Here is a 27,355-nt window from a genome sequence, read left to right as displayed (position 1 = left end):
CAATAAACTTCTTTGAAGGAAGTAGGGTGAAAGTGTAAGTTCAAAAAGAAAAAAAAAAGAATGATGTTAAGAAGAGTTAGTCAGGGACTTCCCTGGTGGCGCAGTGGTTAAGAATCCGCCTGCCAATGCAGGGGACATGGGTTTGAGCCCTGGTCCAGGAAGATTCCACATGCTGCAGAGCAGCAGCCCGAGCGCCACAACTACTGAGCCTGTGCTCTAGAGCCCCCCGAGCCACAACTACTGAGCCCACGTGCCACAACTACTGAAGCTCACACGCCTAGAGCCTGTGCTGTGCAACAAGAGAGGCCACCTCAATGAGAAGCCCGTGCGTCGCAACGAAGACTAGCCTTTGCTTGCCGCAACTAGAGAAAGCCTGCACGCAGCAACGAAGACCCAATGCAGCCAAAAATAAATAAAATTTTAAAAAAATATATTTTTAATGGATAATGACGGGTATCATATTGCTATGGTATTTAGATTCCACTGGATTCATTTCAGAAAGTAACGTTTTATTTCAAAATGTTAAGATTTATAATACATTGGAAATTAGATTCTTTGCAATTGCTTAAACTTGTGATGAATCATTATAGATGTCAACTGAAAAATGTACAAGGGAGAACATGCATTAAAAAAATTTTTTTAAGGGCTTGAGAAGGGAAAAGTGAAGATCACTGCTCTAGATGGATTGCTTCGTTTCCTTCTGGAGGGCCAAGGACCATTCACTAGAAGGTAATTTATTTTAAACCTTTTCTTCATAGTTTAATGAAGCAGAAGTTGATTCATACTTCACAACTTCATCTGTATTAGGACTGATAACTAATAAACTCTGCAAAAAAAAGTGTGCTTATGGAAATTACATGGATGTGTTTTGTATGTGCACGGCATTTTCTATCCATTCTCTGTCTGTGAAAGACAAATATGTCTGTATAGTACAAAGTTACTTTTGCTGTTGTCAGTACTTATCAATATAGCTTATGTCACAGCAATAATTAAATCATTCACTCTGATACCAGCCTCCAGTTCCTGTTAATTTTTAGTCTATGTGACCTATGTCTATAATCTGTTTTTTTTTTATTAATTTTATTTATTATCAGACCTCTCGGCAGTGAAAGTGTGGAGTTGCAACCACTGGACCTCCAGGGAATTCCCTAGTATGACTTTTATTAGCAGGAATAGCTACCAATGAAACTCACTTTGGTGTATGTTGCTCACACACTATTAGAACTACGCAGAGGCCCATACACTGGATGTGCTCTTACGTTTCAGTTCTCCAAGGCTTTGCTGACATGCTTTGCTGCCAGCTTTACCTGAAGCAGAAAGTTTTCATTTCTTATCAGTTACATTTTGTGCATATATGTATCTTCTCAAAGATGATCATTTTATCTGTTCAAAATGGTACACATAAAATGTAAAATATGCATGAACAAAATAAAAAAGTGAAAATCCTGAGATCAGGAATAAGTGGAGACAAGGATTTGTAGTCCTGCTTTAAGCTTTAAGTACATCAATAATTCTTCTGAAATTTACATCTGGAAAAACCTACATATTTAGAGTGTTTTCTTCTCCCTCAATTTATGCAATATTACTATATGACAACTTTATGGCTAGAAGAGTTTAATTTTTTTTCTTTTATTGAAATATAGTTGATTTACAATATTGTGTTAATTGCAGGTGTATTGTGTTAGTTTTCAGGTGTATGGCTAGAAGAGTTTAATTTTTCTTTTACTGAAGTATAGTTGATTTACAATATTGTGTTAAGTTTCAGGTACAAAGTGATTCGGTTATACATATCTATATATTTAAGTGTATACTTTTTAAAAATTCTTTTCCATTATAGGTTATTACAAGATATTGAATATAGTTCCTTGTGCTCTACAGTAAATCCTTGTTTATTTTATATATGGTAGTGTGTTTCTGTTAATCCCTCCATCCCCTTTCCCTTTGGTAATCATAAGTTTATTTTCTATGTCTGTGAGTTTGTTTCTGTTTTGTAAATAAGTTCATTCCACATATAAGTGATACCATATGATATTTGTCTTTGTCTGACTTACTTTACTTAATATGATAATCTCTAGGTCCATACACATTGCTGCAAATGGCATTATTTCATTCTTTTTTATGGATGAGTAATATTCTATTGTATATATGTACCACATTCTCTTTATCCATTCACCTGTTGATGGACATTTAGGTTGCTTCCATGTCTTGGGCTATTGTAAATAGTGCTTCTGTGAACACTGAGGTGCATTTATCTTTTCAAGTTAGAGTTTTCGTCTTTTGCAGATATATGCCCAGGAGTGGGATTGTTGGATCATATGGTAACTCTATTTTTAGTTTTTTAAAGAACCTCCATACTGTCCTCCATAGTGGCTGCACCAATTTGCATTCCCACCAACAGTGTAAGAGGGTTCCCTTTTCGCCCCACCCTCTTCAGCAGCATTTATTATTTGTGGACTTACTATTAGTGACCGTGTGAGGTGACACCTCGTTGTAGTTTTGATTTGCATTTCTCTAATGATTAATGATGTTGAGCATTCTTTCATGTGTTTGTTGGCAATGTATATCTTCTTTGGAGAAATGTCTCTTTAGATCTTCTGCCCATTTTTTGATTAGGTTGTTTGTTTTTTTGATATTGAACTGCATGAGCTGTTTGTATATTTTGGAAATTAAGCACTTGTTAGGCACATCATTTGCAAATATTTTCTCCCAGTCAGTAGGTTGTCTTTTTGTTTTGTTTATGGTTTCCTAGACGAGATTAATTTTTTTGAAGAGGTTTTTATTGTGAAAAATGAGAAAAAAAAACACACCCCATGAATTAACAGAATAGATTCAAAACCAAGATTACCTGAAACAGAGAAGTGGAAAAATGGACAATGATAAATAAAACCTGTGGCATATCCCAATGCACTTTTGGTATACATAGATACTCAAAATAAAATTTATCATTATTGTTATTTTTAACAACTCAGTCCCTTCAGTAAATACAGTTGCCTTGAAATATGACCGTAAAAGATAGCTAGAAGTAGATATAAACATGTTCATTTTTAATACATTTTAAAGAAGCAGCATAAATTGCTTTATTACACATAAATTATTTTAAATAAATAACATTTTATTATTAAACATGAAGCAAAATTGTTGAAAGATGTTGTCTCATTATCCTGCCAATCTCCAGTTAATCAAGGCCTGATTCAGTATCTACTAGGGCTCAGCACACCCAAAAATAGTGTTTAATGATGTACAAAAACAGATCCAGTTAAGGCTTTGTTGTGATTGTTACACGTTATACTGTTATATGCTATTTTTCAGAGCTATATTGAAACATATTAGCTCAATTAATATTTCTGTCTCACTTTATAGAAAATAAAATTTCACTTATCAGTGAAAAGGAAGAGGCAAAAGGCAAAAAAAAGAAAGAGAAAGAGACATTTAGCATTGATCAAGACGTAAGCCTCGGAACCTCTTTTTCAGAAAGCAGTGGAGATTAGCAAGAATGGAAATGAAAAAATAAGAAAATTGAATTCTCAGTGTTGACACAGTTCCTAAAAAGTAAGATAATTACAAGCAGCTTTTTAAAAAAAATTATTTTATTTTTGGCTGCACTGGGTCTTCATTGCTGTGCACGGGATTTCTCTGGTTGGGGTGAGCGTGGGCCACTCTTCACCGTGGCGCATGGGCCTCTCATTGCGGTGACCTCTCCTGTTGCGGAGCACGGGCTCCAGGCGCACAGGCTTCAATAGTTGTGGCACGCAGGCTTAGTTGCTCCGCAGCATGTGGGATCCTCCTGGACCAGGGCTCCAACCCGTGTCCCCTGCATTGGCAGGTGGACTCCCAACCACTGCACCACCAGGGAAGCCCAAAGGCAGCTTTAAAACATTTTTTTTTCTATTTTAATTTTTAAATTTTGGTTGCGCCTGGTCTTAGTTGCAGCAGGTGGGCTCCTTAGTTGTGGCTCTCTGGCTCCTTTAGTTGGTGGCACGTGCTCCTTAGTTGTGGCCTGTGGGCCCCTTAGTTGTGGCATGAGAACTGTTAGTTGTAGCATGCATGTGGAATCTAGTTCCTGACCAGGGATCGAACCCGTGTCCCCTGCATTGGAAGGCAGATTCTTAACCCTGTGACACCAGACAAGTCCCCTAAAGGCAGCTTTAAAAAAAAATTTTTTTTTAATTGAAGTACAGTTGATTCACAATGTTGTGTTAGTTTCTGGTGTATAGCAAAGTGATTCGGTTATACATATTTTCTTTTTCATATTTTCCATTATGGTTTATTACAGGATATTGAATATAGTTCCCTGTGCTATACAGTGGGGCCCTGTTGTTTATCTGTTTTGTACATAGTAGTTTGTATCTACTAATTCCAAACTCCTAATTCATCCCTCCCCCACCCACTTCCCCCTTTGGTAACCGTAAATTTGTTAAAGGCAGCTTTAAACAAAAAGGTGGTGAATGGATTAATACCAAGACCAGCCCCTAGTCTCCCAGTAGCTCACCTGCTTCGTGCTGCCCAGCACTCGGCCCTCCCTGGGATACAGCATCCTTCCACTCTTCCTGTCCCTTCCTTCTCCTCCCCATGCTTCCTCAGCGGGCTCTTAGTAGGAAAACAGTATGATTTAGTACCTCACGCTAACTGATCAATCACCGGTGGATAGGCTTAATCTCTCTTGCTACACCTTAGCACCAAATGCGTTATTCACTAGAAGGAATGGCCCCTCCAACTACATTCCTCCCTCTCCCAAAGAACAGGGAACTGAGAAGTCAGAGAAGTTCAGGAGAGGGCAGGGTTGGGCGGTCCAGTCTTTAGGGTTCTCCACATCCGACTCTCAACTCTGCTTTCTGCTCTGAAGCATCTTCATCACTGAGCAGAGGATGCTGTGCTGGGCCATCATTGCAGATCCAGCAACATCCCTCCTCCCTCCCCTCAGAAGGGGAGATACATATTGTTCCATAACCCTTTGCCGGGCGGGAACCATTATGTTTCCCCAGGGGGAGGCAGCTGCCTGAGGTGTGGGAGGCGGGAGAGGAGCAGCAGCCATCCTTCACCTCTGGCAGGAGGGTGGACTTGGGGAGGGGGTAGCCGTTTGTCTTGCACCGGCCAGGATGTGAGGCTGCAGCTCTTCCTCGGTGCTGTTGGCTTCTTGGCTTCCTGAGATTCCCTCATTTCCCCAGCGACCTCAGGGCAGTTCCTTGACCTTCACTTTCCCAGCCTTTAGGAAGGGGAAGGTTGTGGAAGCACCTGCTCCCTCCCTGCTTTCGGTTTTCCTGGTGGAACTCTGGCTGATAGGGGCACTTTGGCTGACTTGCTTGTTCTCTGCTGTCCTCAGAGTGAGTTGTTAGTTTTCCCACCAAGAATGCAAACCAGTGATGACTCTGGATGTGCTCTAAATTTGTAATTAAGCACATTCCTTGGTATTTCCTAGTCATTTTATACACTTTTCTTGAAATCTCCGACACCCCCTCCCGGAAAGACTCAAGAAAACAAAGGAAAGCACCATCACTATCGTTAAATCTTTTCATTTATCAAAGCTGCTATTGTTGTTATTGTATCTTGCTTCATACCAGAATTGTGACAAAGGGCAATTAGTTTTAGAGAAAGTGAAGAAAGGTAGGAAGGTTGCTTTAATTTTTCCCGGACCTGGCTGGAGGGGAAATTCACACATCCTTCCAGTTTATGAAACAGGCGTCGGATCTTTATTAAACTGGCTAGCAGAAGAAGGTCGTCCCCGTTCAGGTGTCGGAGTGCTGGAATCTCTTCAGGGTTTGGTAGCTTTTCAGGAAAGAGAGAAGGGAAGTTCAGGGTCCAGGGTGGAAATGGTGACTGCAGAAGCAGGGGGTGGGAGGAGGCGAGAGGCGACACTAATCTGGGGCTGGATTCCCTCTTGAGTCTAATTATCTATAAATAGGGGCAGTGGTGTTAATTCTAGTCTGAACAGGAATGAGTTGAGATGCTCTGGAGATTTGAGAGACTACAGCAGGCCAGACCACATAGAAATCGGATACTTTCTTTCAAATGCTTACAATGTGTTCAAGTCATTTACCGGCATCTGCTGGGGGAAGCACAGAGATGCTGCAGGCACCCCGTCCCTGGGACACGCCCAGTGCGGAGAGCGTGGTGGGTGCGGGCCTAGAGGCTGGGAAGGCCCTGAGCTGGGCTTTCCAGAAGGAGCCGGGATGACTAAGGCACCTTTCCTTCTAAAGCGCGCCCCAATCTCCAGGAGGCCCTTCCACACGACCCTCCTTGCCCTCCACCCTCCCCACTTCCTTACGGCCTTGAGTGATTCAGGCTGATGCTGTCTCCTCGCAGCTGCGGGAAGGTCAAGGGTCTGTTAGGGCAGCCTCGCCTGAGGTGTTTCCCGGCTGCGGCTTCTGAGGCAGCGCAGGAGGGCTGTATAGCCTCGGCGGGGCGGGGCGGGGCTAAATGCAAGCCCACCTACTACCTCCTGCAAAGCTGAGTGACCTCTTACCTGCCAGAGATGTGAGAACTCGCAGCATCTTCCTGCATTTTTATCCCTCCCCTCTTTGGAAGGGAGGAGGGAGGGAGGGAGGGGGGAAGGAGGATGAGATGCCTGAGTAATGAGGATAGATCTCCATTTTTAGTTTTCCTTCGATCCCAAATCCCATAAAATGGCAGAAAACATTTTCAGAGAGTAAATCAATAGGAAATAGGAAAGATTTTTTTTATCTGCAGGAATAATCTTAAGGAATTCCTGAAAATCAAGAAGCAGCTGGGACCACATCCGTACAGAGATAAATGACCAGATGGAACCACTAATCCCAAACACACACATTCTGAGATCAAAGTCAACAGCAATGGGAGGAGGAGAGGCCTTGAGGTAAATATTGCCATGGTCCCCTGGCCTCCCCTTTGTGTTGAGCCGCGGTGCCCCCAGGCTGAGGCTGGAAGCCTGGCGCTGGAGCTCGCCTTCCACCCCTCAGCAGCACATGCCGCTCCTCCACAGTTAGCAGAAGGACACTTCGGTAAGGAGAACATGCAGGAAAACAGGGCTTCTCAATGAGAGGCACCAGATTTACCTGTCAGAGATGCTAATATTCAGGGAAACAGACCTTAGAATATATATATACATACATATATATGTGTGTGTGTGTGTATAGTTAATATTTTCTGAGGGATTTGGGAGAATTATTGTTGTCAAGGAAAATAGAGGATTTGGAACTTAGTTCTATGCACATAGAAAAAAAGATACGTTACTTTTAGAATAACCATTAAAATATAACGTATTAAAAGATCAAGTCTGTTAAGTTGAGGAAAGCAACAAAAGTTAGATGTGTTTGCAGGGACACATCTAACTCAAAACTACATAAAAAGGTTGCAAATCAAAGGATGAAAAAAAGATGTATGAAGCTAGTGCAAACTAAAAGAAAGCAGGTGTAGCAATTTAACATCATATGAAGTAGCATTTAAGGCAAAGACCATTAAGAGGGAAACTGGGAATAATACATACTGATGACATTAAATTTTTTTGTCAAAATAGAAACAAAAACCCTCAGTGATATGCTGAGTCATGTAATGGGCACAGCTGAAAGGCAAATAAATGAGGTGGCCCAGGGGTGAAAAGTATAACTCACCATGAAGACAGTCGACACCTTTAATTTCCTAACCATAGAGCTTTAGGACAGATAAAGCAAAACCTGATAGAAATTGTAGGAAAAATGTACTAATTCAGTCATATTGGGAGACATTCATACATCTCTCAGAAATCAACCAACCATAATAAAAAGAAAAGGATATAGAGAGAAGTGTAAATAGAACATTTAGACATATACAGTTTTGTGCTAGTAAACCTTTTGGGGGGGTCAAATATACATGGAACAGTCATAAGTTATGTCATCAACCACCAAGAAAATATCAGTACATTTTGAACAGCAGGGAAAAAATGCAAGCCATATTCCTTGACCATTTAGAAGTTAACAAGAAAAAGAAAATTTAAGAACTCTATTTGAAAATTCAATAACTACTGAGTTGAAGAAATCAGAATACAAATCATAAACCCTTTATAGGTGAAAGAAAATGGGAGCCCTACATATTAGAACCTGTGGCATATATATGTGGCCAAAGGGGCACTCAGAGTGCCAGGGTAGGGGTGGGGGTCGTGCGAGTTTACACGGGGTGGTCAGGAAAGGACTCCGAGAGCAGAAACCTGAGGGAAGTGCAGCAGCTATGTGCTAAAGGGGGGAGGAATATTTTAAGTTGAGTGAATAGCGAGTGCAAAAGTCCTGTGGCAGCGACATGCCTGGTATTGTCTAGCAACAGCAAAAAGGCCAGGGTGGCTGAAACAGAGTGGGTAGGAAAAGAGGACTACAGAGGGAATGTTAATAGAAGGAAGTCCAGATCACATACAGTATTGCAGTTATAGGATCTTGGCTTTTACTGTGAGTAAGGTTAGAAGTCTCCAGTTTTGACCAGACTTTTGTTTTCAAAATATCACCTCCACTATCATGGCAGAATTGACTTTGGGATCATGGCAGAATTGACTTTGGGAAGACCGGAAGCAGGGAGACTTAGGAGGAGGCTACTGTAATAATTTAAACAACAGATGGATTAGGTACATGAGGCAGATAAGGGTGGTAGTCTTGAAGGATGCCAGGAGTGATAGAGTCTGGAGATATGTTGGCGGTAGAGTTTATAGGACTTGCAGATGAAAGATGTGGGGTTGTGAAACAGAGAGGAGGGTAGCAACCCCCAAGTTTTGGGTCTGAGCAACTGAAAGAAAGCAGTTGCCATTTCCTAAGATGGAGAAGACCCAAGGTAGAGCACGCTTTCAAATGTCATTTTGCTCTGTGAAGTTTCTAAAGCCCTTTAGACACCAGATGGAGATGGAGGGTTGGAATCAGATCTGCAAGTTTAGAGTTCCTGGGAGATCCACCTGGAGATAAATGGAGGGGTCATCAGCAAGCAGATGGTATTACAGGACAGAAAACTAATGAGATCACCTAGGGAGTGAGTATAGCTAGAGAAAAGATGAGCCCAACGACAAGCCCTGGAGCCCCTCAATATTTAGAAAAAGGCAGGGGTGAAGAAGATAGGCAAAGAAAAATGAGAAGGAGTAACCCTTGAGGTAGAAGTAAAATCAAGGGAGAGTAGGTCCTGGAAGCAAGGGAGGAAATTCTTCTAGGAGGAGGAAGTGAGCAACTGTGCCCAATGCCACTGAGAAGGCATTAGATTCAACATAAATTAACTATAGTACATATGAAATATTAGGTAGCAACAGAATAGGCAAATATGCTTGGATACGTAGACATGAAAGGATCTTTAACACGTTAAATGGAAAACAAAAATAGAACAAGCCTAATAATACAATCAGTGTAGTCTGATCCAATTTTTATTTTAAAAAGATGTATGTGAATAATTTATAAGTACATAGGAAAGAGAAGTACACACCAAATTTTCAGTGGTGATTACCTTTGGGAAGAGAATTAGAAGAAAGGATGAAGGGGGGTATCTCATTTTGTTACTCTCTATATTTCTATATTATTTGAATCTTCAAATATGAGAATGTATCCACATATCACTTTTGGAATTTTAAAAAAGTGAAAGGGTGTTCATGAGGATGATGAGAAAAGCAATCACTTTTAACATCAAATTCTTTCTTTTGCACCAACTCTCTTTTCTGATTAAAATTCATTTCGAAGGAGGGAGGTGAGGAGAAAGAGCATTTTAGACATTTTTGGTAAAAATGTATATTTACCATGAATGTAATGAACCAAAAAAAGGCTATCTTGTAAATTTCTAACCAAGGAAGAAGCTTGTTTGGAGCATGACAGCTGACTGCAGTAGCTAGACTGACTGGAAGTAGCTCAAATAGTGCTTAGCACATTGTAGACCCTTGCTCTGTGTTGGCTGAATCTGGAGTCTCCTTTTTGTTTGGTGTTTATGAAATATCCCTGCCTGTGTGGAATCCTGAAGTCGTATTTCCACTCGATTAAACGTATAGACTTTTTAGAAGCTGAAGATGTCTTTGAAGTTTGGAACAATCTCTTCCTTGAATAATTGATGAAACAAGGTCCTCAGAGTTTAGAGGACTTATTCAAAGTCACATACTATATATGCTCTATATGTGACCTAGATCTCTATCTATATCTTTCTCTACATGCCTGTATATATTTCAGCTTTACTGAGGTATACCTGACAAACTCTGTATCTCTACTGAGCTGTCATTTGCTAAGTACTTAGTTCCAAGCACCATGCTAAGTACTTTGCATTCTCATTGAATCTTCACAGCAATCTGTAAGAGGGGAATCATTATCCCCATTTTGTAGAGGAGGGAACTGAAGTTCAAGTTCAGCTACTTAGCTAAGTGGCAGAGCTGAGGTTTGAAACTACGTCTCTGTAACCTGAAGTCTGTGTTCTTAACCGTTGTGCAGCATTTCTGGTCACTGAGAGTGTACTCTGGGCCATGCCCCGGGCAGGATAAAGGAATCAGTAAGACAGATTCTGTCCTGCAGGAGCTCACCATCCAGTAGGAAAGACAGCCATGAAGGCGAGTAAGGCACATGGTTCAGCAAGTGCATGGACAGAGGTGAGTACACGGACAACCCAGAGAAGGACATTTTCGGCCCTGATTGGACAAAGGGCTAGGAGCTCTGGGAAGTGTTTCCAAGAAGATGGGGCTTGTGCTGGGTCTTGAACGTGGTCAGAACCCAGGTCTCCTGACTCAGCCAGGCGCTTTCTGCTAGAGCACAGAGAAAAGCAAACCCAATACAAAATCCCAAAACCAAACCCCCAAAGCTGCAGTACCTCAGTCAGAGAGTAAACACTCAGTAAATGTTATTTGGAATCAAGTCTGAACTAAAAGGAATTTCTGAAGAAGAAAAAACAGTAAGGTTGCCTCAATCCATATGAAACTTTCACTATATGTTTTTTCATTGAACTCCAAAATTCACAGTAGTGCACAGTGGATTACACACAAGTATAATCTATCAGTAATAACACTAACAAACATTGCTTTACTCTTATTATTCTAAATGCTTTCAACTGTTTATAAAAATGTACCTACCTTCACTTTGGTTCCGACACTGATTCTTGCCTGTTGGCCCATTGCTAGAAAAGTGATTGAAATCTTGTCTTGTTCTAAGATGCGGATTCCAACATAACGGTTCAAAGCCAGAAAGACAGGTTTAAATGAAACGAAGGGTGAGGAAGTGACGGAACTTGACCAGTTCCAAGCCCTTACTCTGTTGCCAGCTTGATCTGAACATTGACCGCCCAAGATATTGATGTATACCCTGGGCAGAAAGGAAATTAAAAATCATAAACAGTTACATTATAATTCAACCTTGAATTAGCCTGCTCACTTGCTAACCAAAGGGAATAGCAGTTTATACTAGCCAATAGCATATGAATAGTGGAAAACCTCAGGTAATCTTAGGAGCAATAATACTGTGACCGACTTCTATACTAATTTGAAGTACTGGGTATGATTTAAGATGTAGTAATAAACCAAAATGGATCCAAAGGCTGGAACCGGGATGGTAAAGGGATCTGGAAAATGATGTGCTGGGGAGGATGAAGAGGGAGCACAGAAGGTTTAGTTTGGATAAGAAGAAATACAGGAGAGCAGGCTCTACATGGAAGAGGGGAAAAGACTCGTACTTAGATTTTCCCTGTGTCAAAATGAAGATCAGTGAGTGTAAGTTCTGGGAAAGGCCAAATTGGCCTCAGTACAGAGACCTGTTTCCTAACAGTGCCCAGCAACTGGGGGCCAGGAGTCCTTCTAGGAGGCCTCTCATCAGGGCCAGTGTGGGCAGGAGAGGCTCAGGGATCATCTCTGAGATCACTGTGGTTTAGAAGAGTTTGGTAATGGAGCAGAAGGGGGAACTGAGGCCAGCAGGGCCTCCCCAATCTCTTAGAGTTGTTAATGCCACATTTTACCACATTACCTACAGATGTAGCCCTGCACAATCTGAGATCTAGTGGCACTAGTGACTGCCATCCTACTCTATGAGCTCCTTTGCATACCCTCTCACTTTCTTCCATCTGGGGTCACCATCTCTTTCTCAAGGAGAGAGGATAGGTAGAGTTCTGGGTACTTAGCTGGCTTAATTTGATAATAAATTATTTTTTTTTAAACCAGATGAATTGGCCAGGAGGGCTCCCTAGAGTAAGATAACTCACATAGTATTTTCCCAGCTTTGATGAGTGGCAGTAATCTGATAACAAAAGTACAACTGAGAAATTGAGGTGATTATCTTTGTATCTGGGAGGAGGGAGATTTAGTTTTATCTTGGTACGTGGGTGAAAATAACATTTGGCTAAAATTATCTAGATAAATTGTTTATTTAATAAACTTTCTTTGAGTCTATGCCATGTACAGATAAATGTTATGTAGTGGCAAAGGTGCAGGGTGTGCCTTCAAGGGACTTCAGTCCCACAGGGGAGGTGGGCTTGCTACACAAGAAGCAGCGAGAGGGGCTATGAGAGTGTCAAGGAGTCATGTCAGTGGGCCCAGGAGTTCAGTCGGTGGCTGGGAGGTCTTTACTGGTAAAGGGAGAAGTCCTAGAAGCCAGTGAATATCTGGTGACAGTTGATATAGTGCCCCACCAGATGTGATGCAGAGCTGCTACTGAACCCTGAAGGATAAGGAGAAAGTCTCCAATAGACTTGGAGGTAATGGATTGACTACTGCTTTGAACTAAAAGTACAAATACCTCCCTGTGTCCTAACTTTCTCAAGTACTGGCAGAGTGTTCAAATTTCTGTCAATTATTGGCAGAGTGTCTCAAGATAAGATTGTTATACCTGTAAATAAGTTAAAGGGAGAGAATATCTCTTTCTGAAAAGCTTCAAAAGATTAAATTGTATTTGAAGTTAGAACCCAAATTTCACTTTCTCAGACTAAATGAAATAATATGAAATCACAGAGTGTGTAAGTTAGTAGATCGAAGGCATTAGGACCTTCATTTCTCTAGAGATTTTGTTTGTATATTATTGTTGGTTGTGGCTATGGGAAGCCTACTTGTTAGGGATATATCTCAAACAGTAACAACACAGTATGGCAGCTGTCCATTGCGAATTATTTCCATAGATGAAGCCAGGATAACATTATCAGGGCATAGCATCTAGAGAGACTGCCTGGGTTCATATCTCAGATCCCTAGGATGGCCATACAATTTATTTAGAGATGTTTTTCTAATATTAAAATTGTATAGTTTATATTTTCTTTCTGTTTATAGAAAAAATATGATGAGCTTTGTTTTATGTAGTTGCCTGGGATTTTTCCACTAAGCAGCATATGGAATGACATAAATCAAAAATTTATCTGAGTTGAACATTACTATCTAAAGACCACTAATATAAATAAATCTTCTTAAAGCTACTTTTGTCCTTCTAGTTATAAGATGAATAAGATCTGGGGATCTAATGTGTAGCATAGTGATTATAGTTAACACTGTATTATAAACTTGAAAGTTGCTAAGAGAGTATATCTTAAATGTTCTCAACACAAAAAAGAAATGGTAATTATGTGACATGTTGCCTGTGTTAGCTAATGCTATAGAGGTAATCATTTTGCACCATATAAGTGTATCAAATCGACACGCTGTACACTTTTAACTTACACAGTATATGTCAATTATATCTCAATAAAGTCGGAAAAAGAAAAGGAAAAATAAAATTTTACAAAACCTGGGAAACAAAATGACAGCAGGAGGAACCTAGAAGCCTACCAGACATTTCCGTTGGGATGATAGCAGGAACTTCGACCCGAAGAATCTAGCACTGCCAGGATTGCAGGGTTAGTGGGCATGTCTTCTTGGACTATGCAAGTGAAGCCATTTATCTCATTGGGCACTCGGATGATGGCTAGGTTTCCAGATGGGTAGCTGAGATCAGATAAGGTCATTTGAGTTATGCTAATGGTCTTTATACTGGGAATAAATTCAATTTATAAGAGAGCCCTTTGAAACTATAAAGCATTCTGAAAACGGGAGGGTTATTACAAAATAATTTCATGCTTTTTATGTGGATCAAAATATATTTATGAAACACAAAAATCCTCAACAAAAATACCAGCAAATGGAATCTAGCAACATATTAAAAGGATTGTGTACCACGACAAAGTGGAGTTTATCCCAGGGATGCAAGGTTGGTTTACCATCTAAAAATAAATTAATGAAACATACTATATTGATAGAATAAAGAGCAAAAAACAGATGATTATCTCAATAGATGCAGAAAAAGCATCTGACAAAATCCAATACCTTTCATGATAAATGATTCAATGAACTAGGAATAGAAGGGAGGCTCCTCAACCTGATAAAGAATGTCTAACAAAACCCCAGAGCTAACATCATACTTAATGATGAAAGACTAGGTGTTTTCCCCCTAAGATCAGGAACTAAACAAAAATGTTCACTCTTTCCACTGCTGTTCAACCTCACGCTGGAGGTTCCAGTCAGGAAAATTTTGTGAAAGAAAAAGAAATGAAGACATTCAGACTGGAAATGGAAGAAGTAAAACTATCTCTATTTGCAGATAACATGCTCTTGTATATAGAAAATCCTAAGGAATCCACAAAATAATGTTAGAACTAACAAAAGAGTTCAGTAGGGTTGTAGGCTAAAAGATCAATGTATAAAAATAAGTTGTATTTCTATACACTAGCAGTGAACATTTTGAAAATGAAATTAAAATAATTCCACTTAACAATAGCATCAAAAAGTATAAAATATACTGAGGATAATTCGCTAACTGTTAATATTCAGTCCTATCTCAGCTGATCGGAAGTCCAGAGATGAAGTAAACACAAAATTGATTCTGAATCATTTTGAAAATCAGCCATAGCCTTCAAAGGAGTGAAAACGAATTAAGGCCAGGGCAGGAAATGATAACTAATGATACAAGCTGGGGAAGTTATTTAAAATTTTTTGATATAATTAAAACAAAAACCCTACACTCTTTCTCAAAGGGCCTAGGGAACTAAAACTTCATTACACTTCTATGCCATGAAAGCCATTTTTATGGTTTCTTACTGGGGTTTGACTAAACATTTAGGCAACTGTGACTAAAAATGACTTTCTCCTACAAAATGAGGCCCTTAGTTCGCCAAAAAGTCCTTCTCGTTTCATAGTTTTGTTTTACTTTCCTTGAGATATTAAATGGCCTTTGCGTCAAAATAGCAAATGGTCTGATCATCAGGCAGAAGTTCAAGTGATCAATAACTTGAACACTCAATAACTGAGTGTTGCATAAAATGGATACTGAATTTTTGTTTTAAAAAATAACATGCTGCTCATGGATGTGTAAACTGGTACACATTTTCTGGGGGGCAAAATCTATTAAACCTTTAAAATGTCCATAATTTCTTACCCAGAATTTCTATCCCTAGGTATTTAATTCAAGGAAGTAAGTGATAAGTGTGCAGCGAAGGATGCACAAAGCTGTTCATGTAGCTGTTGTATAAAACAGCCAAAAATTGTGAAACCACCTTTGATTAGTGATAGGGGATAGATGAAAGGAATTACAGTACATCACTGTGATGGAATGCCATGTGCTTATAAAGATGGTGTTGTTATCTCTATATTTATTGCATATTATATACTCATAACATTTATGAGTATTGTATAATATTATGTAAAGGGCGCAAGTTACAAAATATGAATAACTAGTTGAATTAATTTTTAAAGAATCATATAATTACTCATAGGAAAAAAGTAAGGCAAGATGTATAAAAAGATGTTAACAGCTTTGCTCTGGGTGGTAGGATTTGGTAATAACTATTTTTTTCTTCATATTTTTCAATCTATTTTTTCTTTATCTTTCTTTTTGTGAAGAAATAAAGCTAACGAAAATAAGTTGTTGAAAGAAAGGATACAATATTTGTGTTGTCCCGTCTGGAAATGAAGTCAGAAATTTGCTCCCATGTTTGTAGTGCTTTTCAAAGAGCTCATTTGTCATGATCTATACACCGTAGAAAACAAAAGCACAGTTACATGATGACAACAGACATCCTTTGCTTGCTAGACACTCACACAAACCATTTCTTAACTTAAATTTTTGATCCTAAATCAGCAACAGGGAACAATCCTTAGGAATCATTAAAGATTGTCCCTAACCCCTGCAGATAACCTGATTAAACCTTTCTGGCAGGAATCTGACATTACTTATCTGTTTGAAGAGTGTTTTTTGTTTTTTGTCTTTTTTAAAAAATTAAAAACAATTTTTATTCAATAGAACAAGATAGAAGAGAGTGCTCAGGCTTCAGTCAGAATTATATTTTAAGTAATCGTCATCATCATAACAGCAAACACTTAAAAAGAACTTATATGGTAGGTATTTTTTTTAATTGAAGTATAGTTGATGTGCAATGTTATAAAGTTTCAGGCGAACAACATAGTGATTCACAATTTTTAAAGGTTATACTTCATTTATAGTTATTGTAAAATATTGGCTATATTCTCTGTGCTGTACAATATATACTTGTAGCTTATCTATTTTATACATAGCAGTTTGTACCTCTTAAACCCCTACCCCTATCTTGCCCCTCCCCACTTCCCTCTCCCCACTAGAAAATACTAGTTTGTTCTCCATGTCTGTGGGTCTGTTTTCTTTTTTGTTATATTCATTAGTTTGTTTTCTTTTAGATTCTACATATAAATGATATAATGCAGTATTTGTCTTTCTCTGACTTATTTCACTTAGCCAAATACCCTCCATCCATGTTGTTGCAAATGGCAAAATTTCATTCTTTTTTATGGCTGAGTAGTATTCCCATATATATATGTGTGTATGTGTGTTTTATATATATATATATATATATATATATATATATATATATATATATATATATATATATATATATATATATATAAAACACACACACACCCCACATCTTCTTTATCTATCTGTTGATGGACACTTAGGTTGCTTCCATATCTTGGCTACTGTAAAAAATGCTGCTATGAACATTGGAGTGTGTGTATCTTTTCGAATTAGTGTTTTCATTTTTTTTCAGTTATACACCCAAGAGTGGAATTGCTGGGTCATACAGTAGTTCTATTTTTAGTTTTTTAGGAACCTCCATACTGTTTTCTACAGTGGCTACACCAATGTACATTCCCACTAACGGTGCACAAGGGTTCCCTTTTCTCCACACCCTTGTCAACATTTGTTATTTGTGTTCTTTTGGATGACAGCCATTCTGACAGGTGTGAGGTGATATCTCATTGTGGTTTTAATTTGCATTTCCCTGATGATTAATGATGTTGGCCATCTGTATGTCTTCTTTAAAAGAATGCCTATTCAGGTCTTATGCCAATTTTTCAATCAGGTTTATTTTTTATTTATTTACTTTTACTTTATATGCATATTGTTATAAAAACAAAAGAAGATTAAAAAAAAAAAACCCAGCCCTAGCACAGTGGAGATATTCTGTGTCCTGGTTGTAGTGGTGATTACATAACTGTCAAAATTAATGGAGCTGTACATATAAGAAGGTGAGTTTTACAATAAATTATACTTCAATAAACTGACTTTACACTCCAGTGTAAGCTGCAGCATCTGGTGTCTTTTCAAGGTTGCTCTTGAAGTTCATTTGAGAAAAACACTAGTGGAATATGGGAAGATGAAGAAAGAAATACAAAAGATATTCCTTGTTGTACCTGTAAGCTTAACTATTTTACTTTCTATGTAATACTCAATAGGGGAATGAATTTGTAGCCAACAATATTTTATTTTTTATAGACATGTCTTTTTAAAAAAATTAACTTATTTTGGCTGCATTGGGTCTTCATTGCTGCGGGCGGGCTTTCTCTAGTTGCGGCGAGCGGGGGTTACTCTTTGTTGCAGTGCGCGGGCTTCTCATTGCAGTGGCTTCTCTTGTTGCGGAGCACGGGCTCTAGGCACGTGGGCTTCAGTAGTTGTGGCTCGCGGACTCTAGAGCGCAGGTTTAGTAGTTGTGGCGCACAGGCTTAGTTGCTCCGTGGCATGTGGGATCTTCCCGGACCAGGGCTTGAACCCGTGTCCCCAGCATTGGCAGGCGGATTCTTAACCAGTGTGCCACCAAGGGAAGCCCCCAACAATGTTTTAAAATGAACTAAAGCTTCAGTTGAATTCTGTTTCTTCCTAATCTTGAATTGTAATAAAATGCATACAAGAATTCCTAGGGCTAAACAATGAAACAATCTAAATTTTCATGTAAATGTTGCCATTTATTTTGAAAGATAATACACTTTTCACTTTTATGAAATATAAAATAGATCCAGATAAGCACTAAAATATGCTATTTTGTTAATGAGCAATTATAATGTGAACACCCATGTTATCACCATCTGGGTCAAGATATAGAACAATGCTGATACTCTGGAAGTTCCCTCTGTGCTACCCCAAAGTCAGTGTTCTGTAATCTCTAAACAATATAGTTTAACTTTTCCCATTTTGAATTTTACATAAATGGAATCGAACATTATGAATTTTTAATACTTTGTTTCTTTTAGTCAACATTATGTTTTTAAGATTCATACACGTCCCAGTGTGTAGTTGTAGTCCAATTACTTCCATTTGTGTGTAGGATTGTATTGTATGACTTCATCATTATTTACTTATCCATTCTATTGTTAATGGATATCTCAGTTGTTCCCAGTTTTTGGCTTATAAACAATGATACTCTGAACCGTCTTTTGCATGTATGCTGGTACCCAGTTACTCTCAGATCTTATACCCAGAGGTAGAATTGCTGAACCCCAAGATATGCCTGTCTCCCACTTCACAAGGTACTGCCAAAATGATTTTCAAGTTGTACCAATTTGCATTCACACTAGAGGCAAATAATAGGGACTGTTACTCTATATCCTTTCCAACACTCAGTAGTATCAGACTTCACAATTTTTTTTTTTGCCAATATTATATGTATGTACTGATCTCTAATTGTGGTTTCAATTTTCCTCTCCCAGGTTACTAATGAGGTTGAACACCTTTTCATATGTTTATTGATTATTTGAATTTTCTCCTTGGAGAAGTGGTCAAGTTTTTTAAGTTCATTTTTCTATTAGGTAGACTTTTTTTTCATGTGGATTTATAGAAGTTCTTTATACATTTAGGATAAAAGCCCTTTGTATATCCTATGTGCTGCAAAATATCTCCCTTGGCTTGTCTTCCAAATTTTAATTTTTTAAAATATTCTATTTATTTATTTGGTTGCACCAGGTCTTAGTTGCAGCAGGTGGGCTCCTTAGTTCTGGCTCACCTGCTCCTTAGTTGCAGCTCACTGGCTCCTTAGTTGTGGCATGCAAACTCTTAGTTGTGGTGTGCATGTGGGATCTAGTTCCCTGACCTGGGATCGAATCCAGGCCCCGTGCATTGGGAGCGCAGAGTCTTAACCACTGCGCCACCAGGGAAGTCCCCCAAATTTTAAGTTTAATTTATCAACTACTTTATGGATACTGCTTTTTTAAAATTGGTTAGTAAATCTTTCCCTAACCTTAAGTAATAAAGCTAGTCTCCTATTAAAAAAAAAATCATTGTAGTTTTGCATTTCACATTTAGGTCTTTAATCCACTGGAACTGATTTTTATATGATGTGAGGTATGATTCCAATTTCATTAAAAAATATGGATATCCAATTGTCCCAACAGTATGTATTGGAAAGATTTTCCTTTCTCCATTACTGTGCAGTGCCACTGCTGGCATAGATCAGAAGTCTGTGTGTGCATAAATCCGATTCTGAACTATTCTGTATCATAGATTTATTTGTTTATCCTGCTCCAACACTACACTGTCTTAATTACTATATTTTGTAATAGATCTCAGTATCTGATAGAGCGTGTTCCCCTCCCTCCCAGGCTTCTTCTTCAAGAAAGTCTTGGCTCTTCTAGGTTCTTTATATTTGCATGTAAATCTTAGCATCAACTTGTCAAGACCTTCCTTCCCCCTGCACACGCAAATATACAACCTTGTTAGAATTTGAATTACAGTTGCATTGGATCTATAGATCAATTTGGGAAGAATGTCATATTAAAATACTCTTCCAATCCATGAATATTAGGTCAAATTTGTTAAATGGGTTGTTCAAATATTCTATCGTACTACTGCTTTTTTTTTTTTTTGGTCTAATAGTCCTCTCAATTATTGAGAGAAGCAGGCTAAAGTATCCCATTATGATTATGGATTAAATTTTTTCCCGTTTTACTTCCGTGAAATTTTGCTTTATATTTTTTGAGGCTATGTTAATAGGGGAAACATATTTTGTAACATTATACCTTCCTGGTGGATTAAAACTTCTGTCACTGTGAAGTGGTCCTCTATCTCACTGATGTTCTTTAATATTTTCATGATACGTCATTTTTGTTTATTTATATTTAATCTTTTTGTATCCTTTTATTTTATTTTTTATTTATTTTATTTCACTTTTGGCTGTGTTGGGTCTTTGTTGCTGCTCACAGGCTTTCTCTAGTTGCAGCGAGCGGGGGCTACTCTTCGTTGCGGTGTGTGGGCTTCTCATTGCAGCGGCTTCTCTTGTGGAGCACGGGCTTTAGGCGCACAGGCTTCAGTAGTTGCAGCACACGGGTTCAGTAGTTGTGCCTCGTGGGCTCTAGAGTGCAGGCTCAGTAATTGTGGTGCATGGGCTTAGTTGCTCCACGGCATGTGGGATCTTCCCAGACCAGGGATCAAACCTGTGTTCCCTGTGCTGGCAGGTGGATTCTCAACCACTGCACCACCAGGGAAGCCCCTATCCTTATATTTTAGATATAGTCTCTTGTAATCAGTATATGGTTGGAATTTTTCCTTAAAAAAGTTGTCAGGCAGTCTTTGTTTATTAACTGAAGCATTTACTCTATTTACATATAACTACTGACATTCCTTGACGTGTTCTATTTGTCCTCTGTTATGTGTTTTTCTTTTCCCTTATCCTTTCTTATCTTTTGGGGGGCATTTAAAGTGAATTATTCTAATTTTTTTGCTCTGCCTCTGATAGCTTGGAAGTTATACTCTCTACTTGTTATTTTTCTGGCTACCCCAGAAATTTCAGCAAGCAAAGTTAATTTATCAAAGTCTGAGTTTAAACTATGTTTGCCCTTCTCCCAAACCAAGGACTTTTATAACAGTATAATTGCATTTAGCTTTCTTGCCAAATCATGTACTATTTTTTCAAGTATTTTTACTCTATACCGTTTCTTGAAAGTCCTTGAGCCATTATTATTATTATTGTTTTATCAGTCAACTTTTAGTTTTATACATATATCCCATGAACAGTTTTCTTTGCTCTTCATCTTTCTTGAATCTCATACTATCCAGCTACACAAAGTACATTCTTTAGAATTCCTTTTAGTCAGAGGCTACTAGTGACAAACTCTGTTTTGCCAGACCATGTCTTTTGGGGGCATATTTTAATGAAAGATATTTTAACTGGGTATAGGCTTCTAGACTGACTGTTATTTTCTTTCAGCACACAGAAGACATTATACTGGCTTCCATTGTTGCTGTTGGGAGGTTATCTGATTTCTAACTGTTCTCTTTTAAATGTAAACAGACTTCTTTTTCTCTGCTAATCTTTAGATTTTCTTTTTGTCTTTGTGCAGTTTCACTGTACTGTGTCTAGGATTTATTTTTATTTTACTTTATTTTATTTTTTTAATTCATCCTGCTTGGGATTCTTAAATCTGTGAATAGGTCTCTTTTATCAGTTTTGGAAAATTATCATCCATTCTCTCTTCAAATACTGCCTCTGCCTGATTATCTTTTTCCTCTCCTTCTGGGATTCTGAACAAATACATTTTAGACCCTTCATTCTATTTTCATATTATACACACTTTTGTGTATTCCTTACCTTTTTTTGCCCCCATGTAAATTTTGATAGTTTTCTTTTAACCTTTCTTTCAGGTCATTAGTTCTTTCTTTAGTTGGGTCTAACCTGCATTTAACTCTCATCTTTTAAGTTTTTAATTTCAGTTTTTGTATTTTTCATTTCTAAAGTTCATTTTTTTCTTTTCAATTGTATGTCCCTTTATAGTTTTCTGTTCCCTCCATATATCTTCAAGCTGATCTTTTGTTTTCATAAACATAGTTAGATTACTTCAGTTTTCGAAGTCTTTGTAGATCTTCTCTTATTGATACTAATCCTCTGAGTTTTCATTTGTGGTGTTGAGTTTCCTTGTGTTCTTAATTATTTTTCACTGTGTGCTGGTAATTGAACTTGAAAGATAATTTGTAGGAGTGATTTCAGGGCTAGATAAGCGACCTTCCTTCAGACAGGATTTGGATTTGATTCTGTCAGAACCTCAGTTCACTGCCATGCCTTAAATTCTATATCACCCAGGAGAAACAAAACTGGTCTCAGGAGTTTAATTTCTAGGGATCTATTCTGGGGAACTATATTTAGTATAGTGTAAATTTATACACAAAGATATTGAAAGCAATGGTTAAACTATATGAAAAGGCACATAGATATTAAAATGATGTTAATGTAAGCTATGTAATATCATGGAAAAATTGTTGATAATTAAGTTAAAAGGATAAAAATTACATGTGTAATATAATTACAAGTGTTTTAACAGAAACCTATGCTTAAAAACTGTAGAACAGTGCTGTCTAATAGAACTTGTAGTGACCATAAAAATTTTCTATATCTGCCCTGCAGTATGGTTGCCTTTAGTCACACACAGCTATTTAACACTTGAAATGTGGCTAGCATGACTGAAGAATTACATTTTATTTACTTATTTAATTTAAATTATTTTAAATGAGTTATTTAATTTTAATTATTTTAAATTTGGATAGCCATGCGGAGTATTTGTTACCATATTGGGCAGTGCAGATCTAGATAATATTGAAATACTAATAATGATTTGGGGGATGTGGGTGAGACTTCTGATGATTTTCTCCCATTCTTTTTAGTTTTCTAAAGGGTTCCAAATGTTCCTTACTATACACTGATCACATTTTAAAGTAAAAAAGCTTTAACCAAAATACCCCCTCATAAAACATATGTAAAGCATTGTTATAAAGTCTAGTATAAGTTAAAAGGCCAAGTCCGTACCAATTCTTTTTGACAAATAGTTAAATGTGTCATGTAGCCACGCTGCCATATTCATCATGACAGCTTTTATAATTTTAGGTAAAACTGATTTTTAAAGAGTAGCAAATAAAAAACAATTACAAGCTAATTACCTTTCCACATGCTATCCTAGAATCACAACAAACAATGGATATATTTCTTTCGTCTAGTTGATAATCAGTTAGTTCTTCCTTAGCTGACTCTACTTCTGGAATATCCATGGAAAGTTGATAAGAAATTGTTTTAAACTGCTTTGCATCTAATGGGAAAAGAATCACATGAAATACATATACGATGTTTAAAACTTTCCAAAACCTCTCTTCTAAAATGAAATTGCAAACTCTGTTACGGATGCGTTGATTCATTGGACATTTTTTTTTTTTTTTTTTTTTTTTTGGACATTTTTTTAATGGAAGAAAAATGAGGACCTCCTTCTTTTGTTTAAAAAAATGAGAAATTCTCATTTGGTTGAAAGAAAAATAATGATGATTTTCATTACGTGGAATTTTCTGGCCTTAGGTTTAGTAGAAAACAGTTGAATACCAAGGAATTTTATACTAGGGGTTTCGTTGAAAAAAAAAAAAATCTTCTCTAAGTATCTTTTCAATGGCTCTGAGTCACAGAGGAGGAGCCTGATGCTCAGAAATATTAAATAATTTATCCCCAATTGGGCAGCCTATGAGGAGAAAAGCAAGGACATAAATCCAGAACTTCTGATTCTAAAATCGGTGCCCCTTCAGTCGTACCAGTACTACAGCTATACTGGCCAGCTGACCGATGGGGCCTGCCTATAAGAAAGGAATCTGATTTGTTTTTGACAGATTTTCCATATCCTAGCTTGAAACAAAATGGAATGTATGTTTGATAAAATGAGAGACAATGAACTCAAAAGCTCTTTCTAGCTATCTGTAAAGTGCTCTATAGATGTTGCTAATTTATTTCAATCAATAACAACAGTGAGCTGAAGACTAAAAGCTTCAAAAACCAGATGACGGAAAAGCGGGATTTTCTGAGCCATTTTGACTGATGTATTGACCAAGATGAAAAATTTAAATGTTATTTTTAGAATATGTCAATTTTTGCTCTTGGTCAAACATGTGAGCTTTCTGATCTATAACATCAGTGTTAAGGAACTTACCTTCTTCAGAGAAAGGAGTCTGTTCTTTTGTAAACATTGCATAGTGTTGGGCCATTCGTCGCTCCAGTTTTCTACAAAATCAAAAGATGATGCATAAGTCTGAAATATGTTGGAAGTTTAAAACAGTATACTATAAATTTTTACTGTTTAAATGCTATTCCTTGTTATTTTTATCTGTTACTACTTGTGAATCAAGTCATTTAATCAGTGTGTGTGTGTTTCTACTATATTTAGTGGACAGATTTCTCCAATATAGGAATTCCGAATTGCCCTGAGAATTTGGGATTGGCAAATTTCTACTCTAAGTCAGTGAGTTCACTGAGTTTCTGAAATCTTCTGACTCTTACAGTGTCCACCAGGAATTGCAATAGGTTTGCTTTGGCCAATTTTTGTTTCTTCACTGGGAATGCATCTTCAAAATTATCTATTTTGAGAAAATGAGGTTCATTTTACAAAAAACTAACTAAGTGGGCCTATCTGAGTTTCAATATCAAAGGCTCACTGTTACCTCCGCAAAGCTTTTTCCTTTGCTTTGAGTCTGTCGACTTCACTGCCGTGGGCGGCATGAGGGTCAATACAGATTAATTCAGCTTTAGAGCTTTGGATTTTTTGTTTTCCCTCATAGATGTAGTCAATCAGGTTTTGGAAATAACTACAACAGGAGGTCTGAAAAACAGAGTTCATTTTCATCTCATCAGTCCTAGATGATAATTACAGGAGGGAAAAAAACCCCAAAAATGTTAATGGGGTTTTGGATAACAATCTATCATAACATTTTTTTGGTAACAGTTTTATTGAGATATAATTCACATATCATACAGTTCACCCATTTAAAGTGTACAAGTCAATGGTTTTTAGTGTTGGGTTGGCCAAAACATTCGCTCAGGTTTTTCCATAACATTGTAGGAAAAACCCGAACGAACTTTTTGGCCAATCCAATATAGTCACAGAATTTTGCAACCATCACAACAATCAATTTTAGAAACTGAAACCTGTACCCATTAACAGTTACTCCTTATTCTCCTCTCGTCTCAGCCCCTGGCAGCCACTAATCTATTTGCTGTCTTTATAGATTTGCATACAACATGTGGTACTTTGTGACTTGCTTCTTTCACATAGCAAATATTTTCATTTATGTCGTAGCATGTATAAGTACTTCATTCCTTTTTTATGGCTGCATAATATTTCATTGTATGGATACCCCACATTTATTTACCCTTTCATCTGTTGCTAAATGTCTGGGTTATTTTCACTTTTTGGCTGTTATGAATCATGCTGCTGTGAACATTTGTATACACGTTTCTGGGTGGACATATGGTGTTAATATTCTTGGGTATATACTTAGGAATGGAATTGTTTGTTGGGTTATATGGCATCTGTATGTTTAACTTTTTGAGGGATTGCCCGACTGTTTTCCAAAGCGGCTGCATCGTTTTATATTCCCCTTCAGCAGTGTATGAGGGTTCCAGTGTCTCTACATCCTTGTTATTATCTGTCTTTTGGGTTATAGCCATCCTAGTGGGTGTGAAATTGTATCCCATTGTGGTTATGATTTGCGTTGCCCTGACGGCTAACACGTAACTCTCTTAAGAATGGCAATGCAGGGAATCCTCTGGCAGTGCAGTGGTTAGGATTCTGGGCTTTCACTGCCAGGGTCCCAGGTTCGATCCCTGATGAGGGAACTACGATCCCACAAGCCACGCAGTGCAACCAAAAAAAGGAAAAAAAAAAAGAAAAAGAAAGGCAATGCATTGGAAAGATGCAGAAGAAAATACTACTTATGCTTAAATTAGTGTCTAAAAGTAACACTATTTCCTCCGTGAACCTGCTTTAGAACTTACCTGTTCTACTAGTTCAGAGCTATTGTAGTCACAGGAAAGATCCACATTGGAGAGAAATGGTCTTAGATCGCTCCCACAGAACTCACACGTGGGCGATACCTCCTCCTCTTCTCTCTTCAGAGAGGAGAAAAAAAAATGAAGACATGCCCACAAGGAGGCCCAGAGCCTCTCAGAGCAGGCGGAGCCAGAGCCCTGGACGGGGCCAGCGAATGTCCAGTCAGACAACAGGTTGATGAGGGATGTACAAACCTGCTTGAGAACTCCTGTCAGACAACATGAGGGCTCCCAGCGGTGGTTCGTAGGGAACTTTCAGGGGTCTGAGATCCTATATCAGAAGGCACGAAGCCAGCAGGATCTGTGTATTCCAGAAATGAGACACCATTTCTATTCAAGGGCTCTTAAGGGCTGGGGAGGCGGAAGTGGTGTTTTGGAGGCCTCTGTCTGGTGCAGTTCGTTGGGGTGCAGCTGAGCCCATCAGGAGCTCTGTGGGTCCTTGGGATGCCTCCTCAGTGTAAGAAGAAAGTTGCAGAAATGATTTTACTGTTGACATCAGTGTCCCTTGTCGAGCAGGGGGAGGTACAGTGTGTGACTAGATGCGGGACACAAAGGATAACACATATTTGATTTTGTGTAAATGGTCTAAGGTGTTTAAATACCATAAACTCTTTCAAGACGTGTCGGCTAAGGGCTTCCCTGGTGGCGCAGTGGTTGAGAGTCCGCCTGCCGATGCAGGGGACACGGGTTCGTGCCCCGGTCCGGGAAGATCCCATATGCCGCGGAGAGGCTGGGCCCGTGAGCCATGGCCACTGGGCCTGCGCGTCCGGAGCCTGTGCTCCGCAACGGGAGAGGCCACAGCAGTGAGAGGCCCGCGTACCGCAAAGATAAATAAATAAATAAAAATTAAAAAAGAAGTGTCAGCTAAGAAAAAGTCTTGACATTACTATGTAGGCCACTGTTTACAATGCTCAACTTTCTAAAATAAATTAGAGTCCTTTCTCAAGGGAAGCCCCAGTTGGGGCACCACATTCTCCTGTCTGTGCTGTGAAGGTAATCCAGGAGGGGAGGGGAGGCTAGGGAACGCAAGAGGAGGCTGGGAGTTACGGGCGCAGGTGACTCAGTGAGGGGTGGATGCACTATGGCCCTCTTAGTGATCTGAGGTCATGGCTGTGACTACAGAGCCTCCTGGCAGGTGAGCAGCCAAGCCTCGGCACAGGCCTCCAGGAAAAGACCCAGATCATGACTTGCATGTCATGAAACCACCAGGGCACCTGTAGTTGCCATGGAAACCATTCTCCGAGCCTGGCAAAATGACCGCCATGGGGCCAAAGGGTGACTGAGATGGCCGGTGCAGCCAGGGACCGTAGAGTACAGTCCA

General features: G+C 38.6%; 2 protein-coding genes across 4 annotated transcripts in view; one reads left to right on the top strand and one right to left on the bottom strand.

The window, feature by feature from the left end:
- Positions 1 to 644: 644 nt before the first annotated feature.
- The window catches only part of LOC307186561 (uncharacterized protein), a 31,518-nt gene continuing 4,807 nt past the window's right edge, over positions 645 to 27,355 (top strand). The window contains exons 1-4 of one of the 3 annotated variants that reach the window (XR_013828407.1): positions 645 to 729; positions 6,685 to 6,829; positions 10,380 to 10,534; positions 16,185 to 16,256. Coding sequence is in view for 2 of the 3 variants with exons in the window: in XM_079921822.1 (XP_079777948.1) it covers positions 17,575 to 17,613 (39 nt within the window). In the remaining variant the exon portion in view is untranslated. Of the gene's footprint in view, positions 730 to 6,684; positions 6,830 to 10,379; positions 10,535 to 16,184; positions 16,257 to 17,264; positions 17,614 to 27,355 lie in introns of those variants that run through there. The other 2 variants (XM_079921822.1, XM_079921823.1) reach the window with 2 other exon arrangements.
- The window catches only part of ERICH6 (glutamate rich 6), a 33,941-nt gene continuing 12,051 nt past the window's right edge, over positions 5,466 to 27,355 (bottom strand). Inside the window, exons 7-14 of the mRNA XM_079921821.1 lie at positions 25,981 to 26,094; positions 24,648 to 24,805; positions 24,140 to 24,210; positions 23,115 to 23,260; positions 15,826 to 15,911; positions 13,679 to 13,834; positions 11,012 to 11,240; positions 5,466 to 5,763 (exon numbers count right to left, since the gene is read on the bottom strand). Coding sequence (XP_079777947.1) covers positions 5,500 to 5,763; positions 11,012 to 11,240; positions 13,679 to 13,834; positions 15,826 to 15,911; positions 23,115 to 23,260; positions 24,140 to 24,210; positions 24,648 to 24,805; positions 25,981 to 26,094 — 1,224 coding nt within the window. The 3' untranslated portion in view covers positions 5,466 to 5,499. The remainder of the gene's footprint in view (positions 5,764 to 11,011; positions 11,241 to 13,678; positions 13,835 to 15,825; positions 15,912 to 23,114; positions 23,261 to 24,139; positions 24,211 to 24,647; positions 24,806 to 25,980; positions 26,095 to 27,355) is intronic.

This window comes from Stenella coeruleoalba (assembly GCF_951394435.1).
Source record: "Stenella coeruleoalba genome assembly, chromosome: 5".
Lineage (NCBI taxonomy): Eukaryota > Metazoa > Chordata > Mammalia > Artiodactyla > Delphinidae > Stenella > Stenella coeruleoalba.
The sequence above is the reverse complement of the archived record's forward strand: the minus strand, read 5'-3'. Positions and strand labels throughout refer to the sequence as shown.